Source organism: Chrysochloris asiatica, unplaced genomic scaffold (assembly GCF_000296735.1).
Source record: "Chrysochloris asiatica unplaced genomic scaffold, ChrAsi1.0 scaffold00315, whole genome shotgun sequence".
NCBI classification, from domain to species: Eukaryota; Metazoa; Chordata; class Mammalia; order Afrosoricida; family Chrysochloridae; genus Chrysochloris; species Chrysochloris asiatica.
Window position 1 is genome coordinate 1,770,873 of NW_006408833.1, and position 5,237 is coordinate 1,776,109.

The 5,237-nt window shown below is 36.3% G+C and overlaps 1 protein-coding gene across 2 annotated transcripts in view; it reads right to left on the reverse strand.

Annotated features, from left to right (window-relative positions):
• WNK3 (WNK lysine deficient protein kinase 3) overlaps positions 1-5,237 on the reverse strand; it is a 266,224-nt gene that overhangs the window by 64,505 nt on the left and 196,482 nt on the right. For both annotated transcript variants that reach the window (XM_006875256.1, XM_006875255.1), the window contains exon 11: positions 2,039-2,186. In XM_006875256.1, coding sequence (XP_006875318.1) covers positions 2,039-2,186 — 148 coding nt within the window. The remainder of the gene's footprint in view (positions 1-2,038; positions 2,187-5,237) is intronic.

Sequence of the window (5,237 nt, forward strand, 5' to 3'; positions counted from 1 at the left end):
ATGAAACAAGTTATATGAATTGTTGAATGTGAAACTGATGATGTGCCCTGTAAACTTTCACTCAATCCACAATAAAAACCTTAAATTAAAAAAAAAAAAAGTATGTGAAGGAATGAAATTGAGAGGTAATGGAATTTTACCACAAACTTTTGAAACCCCTGAATATAAACTGTTCCAGCCTTTCTGGAAAATAATGTAGCAACATATATTTAGAAACTTAAAAAATCTTCATACTCTTTGACCCATTAATTCCATTTAGAAACTTATCATAATGAAATAATCAAGAGCTATATACAAAGATTTACGTTGAAGAGAGAGAGAATATGAAAAAGACAGACAGATAAACAGAGTAAACCTATATGAGGAATAACAGACTACAACTATAACCAAAATGAACCCACTGCCATCGAGTAGATTCTGACTCACAGTGACCATAAAGAACAGAGTAGAAGTGCTCCACAGGGTTTACAAGGCAGGGTTGCTATGAATTAGAACCGACTCCACGGCACACCACCAACAACAACAACCAAGTCATTAGGGAAGCAGGAGGTCTCATCTTTATTTTGCAGAGTGGCTGGTGGGTTGATTTGCTGACCTTGTAATCAGCAGCCCAACATTTAATACACTGTACCATCAGGCCTCTTATAAAAAGGACAATCGAATGCAGCCATTTAAAATAATTTGTCACTGAAAAAGCACTTCATGACACAGGAAAATGTGTATTATATATATATATATATATATGTATATTTAAATCACAGTATATAAAATTGTATAGAGGTTTAAACATTCGTCCAAAATGTATAGCATATTGGTAAGCACTGGACTGCTAACTACAAGGTTGGCAGTTCAAACCCACTACTCTGCAGGAGAAAGATAAGGCTGTCTGCTCCTGTAAAGATTTACAGCCTCAGAAACCCTATATAGGGTCACTATGAGTTGGAATCATGCAATGGCAGTGGGTTTTGGTACGGATTTTAAAGTCTGATCTTGATTCTGATCTATCCTTGGCTAATTGAATGACTTCAGCCAAATGATTCTACCACTCTGACCTTCAGTAACCTTATTTGTATAGAAGAGTCTGTAATTATTGACCATACTGGGTTACTGAAAAATTAAATTTATAATATTTGTGGTGCCTTTTCCCCCCATCATTGATTCTGATTAATGGCAACCTTAAGTATTATCAGAGTAGACCTGATTAAGTTAGAGTAAGGTTTTCAACAGCTGATGTTTTTTTTTTAAAGTACATGGCCAGGGCTTTCTTCCAAGGAATCTGGGAGTGGATTTGGATCACCAACTTTTCAGTTAACAGCTAAGGTTTAATCATTTGTGCCATCCAGAGACTCTATTTGGGTGCCTAGTCCAGAATTCAGTAATTTTTTGCTACTACTACTATTGTTGCTGTTGTTAAGTGTTGTCGAGTTGGTTCTGACTCATATCAACTTTGTATAGGGTTTCCTAGCGTGTAAATCTTTGTAGGAGCAGAAAGTCTCATCTTTTACCTGTGGAGTGGTTGATGGGCTGGAACTGCCAACTTTGTGATTCACAGTACAGTGGTTATTCTACAGAACCACCACATTCCTACTACCACTATTATTGTTGTTAAGTGCTTTCGAGTCAGTTCCAACTCATAGTGAATCTGTATAGGGTTTCAAAGGAGTGGCTGGTGAGTTTGAATCATCAACCTTGTGGCTCACACCGACCTTGGGATCCAGTGCTTTATCCTACAGCGCCATGCCAGTACCATTAAAATATCAACCATGTAAAATGCTACAGATACATATAGGAAAAATGAAATGAAAATAGACTAAAATATTAATGGGAGCTATCTCTGAATGGTGGCATTCCCAGTAAATTGTATTTTATATTTCCCCAAATTCAACTATTAACACAAAATAGCTGTATCAGGATTTTTCTTAACTAGGAAAAGTTACGTTAGACAGAGTTTCACAATATCTTATACTCACTTCATCAACATCCCCCCTCTCCAACCTATCAGACATACACTTTTAATTAAACGATGTTTACACGCTACCTGAAGAACAATAAGCTGGAATCTAGTCCCCTTCTCAGGTCGAGGACAGGAAGCTCTTCTCTGTTTAATCCGATCTTGTTTGCCATTTCCACTTGGGCTATCTGGGCTATTGGTGCTTTCCTTCATAGGTGCTACATCATGACTCAAGCTAGTAATGAAAAAATGATCAACTTTTCAGAGCAGACACTACTCTGTAATTTTCAAAGTTCAATATTTAACGTCTGTTAAGATCTGAAAATCCTTAATTCTAATCCTTATATATTAAATATTAAAGTCTAAGAAAAATCTCCAAATATAAGATCATAAATAACAAATTCAAAGAAAATGCTGTGGTGTTCCAGTGGTACAATTCTCCCCTTCCATGCTGGAGACCCAGGTACAATTCCCACATCATGTTCCTATGATGCTGAACAAGTTTCAGCAGAGCTTCCAGACTAAAATGGGCTAGGAACAAAGGCCTAATGTTCTACTTCTGAATACCAGCCAACCCTAAAAATCCTGTGGATCACATCGGTCCCATCTGCAACCAGTCATGGGGATGGTATAGCATGGGAAGCAATTTTGTTCCACTGAATGTGGGAATGCAGTTGGGAATGGAGTCAACAACAGATAACAATGATAATATTTTTACAAAAGTTAAGATTACACAACCCTGTGAATTTACTAAAAAGCCACTGAATTGTGTATCTTTCGGCATCATAGCAATATACACGTTAACATAGTACAACAAACTTTATTTAGCAGATATTGTCTCATAGTGGTGGGATTGCCAGTGATGTACCCCTATGAAACCTTTGATTATGGATACTCTAGATAAATTTTATCTTGTTTTGAGGTTCCTTCATTAATATGGTCAACTAAAATTGCTAAAAACCAATTGTAACTTAAAATATACCAATTTATATATTTATCTGGGACACATACATTGTTCTTTCCTTAATAAATTTAAGGATACTTAAATAAATGTGAAAAAAATCTAATAATTTAAATTTAAATTTAAATGATAAAATTAGTGAGTACCAAACTGGAAAATTTAAAATTAATTTTCATGTAAGCCTTTGCCTACAAAATTAACCATAAAACACCTGGATAAAAATAAACAAGAAAACATACAGATAATTCCTAAAAGTTATTTTTCTACATCTATGTGAAAAAGAATTCGTATAAACACATGTGATAGAACAAGATATGTCAGTACTGCCCTTAAGTTTTTAATATGAAAAGAAATATATAATATTAAATAAAATATAAATAAGTTTAGCTGATAGGACAGTAACATTCACATTCCAAAGTTAATTTAAAACAGTAGTTTTGTGTTTGGGACAAGATGGTAGAAACACATATCTCCCTACTTCTCCTTCCTAAGTACAAGTTAAAATGCTAAAAATATTAACAGTATACAATCATAAAAGAGCTCTGAGGAGTGAAAATATGAACGTAGACTGGCTAGGGACATCCAAGATTGAAAGAAAAATATCAAATCTTAGTGTCTCCAACCAGCAACAGAAGGCAATCCAGGTCCAACATCTCTGAACCTCCTACTCAGCAAAAGACCAGGCCTGGGGAAGTGCTCTCTCTGTCCCTCAACCTTGAATTTAGTGGCAAGAGACCCAGAGAAGAGCATTTTGTCCTCTATAGGCTGGAGTCCTGGTGTGGCACTGTGGGTTAATGCGCCAGACTGCAAAGCCATTTCAACTGTACGGTCAGCAGTTCAAGCTCCTCGGAAACCCTATACAGGGTCGCTATGGGTCGGAACCGACTCAACGGCACTTAACAACAACAAGAAGTCTGCATTAGCAGAGAGTCCCAGAGGGGTATGTGAATGAAACAGTGCACTGAAAAATAAATTGGCATTAGAATGATAGCCCATAAAAGTAGATAAGGACCTATGCACCTATACAAGTGACTGTCTACAAAAATACATGATTTAAATAGGATCCATAGTCTAATAACATAATACTTAAAATGTTCAGGAGGAAAACGAAAATCCCTTCTTATACCCCAAAACCAGGAAAATCACTTCAATAAGAAGAGATAATGGAAGTCAATATCAATGTATGTCAGATATTAAAGCAGCCATGATCAAAATGTTTCAATGTCTTTCTTTTTCATATGTTTAAAAGCAAATGAGAAAAAAAAAAAAAGGAAATCTCATTAAAGAAATTGTCCTTCTTGTTAAAAGCTGTCACGTCAATTCCAATTCACAGCGACCCTGTATAGGGTTTCTGAAGAGAAGTGATGGGTTTGAACTGCTGACCAGTCCAGTGCTTATCCTATAGCGCCACACCAGGGCTTCCAAAAATAAATGAAATATATTAAAAAGAACAGAGTAGAAAGGATAGAACTTAAAAAATACAATAAAAGAAATAAATTCACTAAATGGGCACAAAAGCAGAATGAATACAACAAAGGAAGTAATCAGTAAACATGAATATGTTATTGTTAAGTGCCTTCAAGTCAATTACAATTCACAGTGACCCCATGCACAACAGAATGAAACACTGCCTGGTCCTTTGCCATTCTAACAATTGTTATATTTCAGCCAATTGTAGCTGTCACTGTGCCAATCCATCTCATTGGGTGTCTTCCTCATTTTCACTGGCCCTACATTAAAGGAAGGATGATATCCTACTCTAGGAATGGATCCCTCCTGATAACACGTATGAAGTATGAGAGACAAAGTCTTATCATCCTGGTTTCTAAGTAGCATTCTGGCTGTAATTCTTAAAACACAGATTCGTTTGTTATTCTGACAATCCATGGTACTTCCAATATTCTTCTCCAACATAATTAATACAAAGGCATTAATTCTTCTACAGTCTTCCTTATCCATTGATCAACTTTCACATACATATGAGGAGATTGAAAATATCACAATTTGGGTCAGGTGCACCTTACTCCTCAAACTGATATCTTTGCTCTTGAACACCTTAAAATGTCATGTGCAGCAGATTGACCTACTGCAATATGCCATCTAATGTCTTGACTGCTGCTTCCATAATTGTTGATTGTGGATCCAAGCAAAATGAAGTCTTTGAGGAGAACAAACAAGATAGTGGATCGGGTGGAAGTGTTGTAAAGAGCTCTGCCAGCAACAACACAGAATACCCAACCAAGCAGGCTCAGGGGATGGTCCCAGAACTCTGAACCACATAGAAAGGAATATTTAGAAGGTTGGAAGGCTTACAGCTGGGGGAAT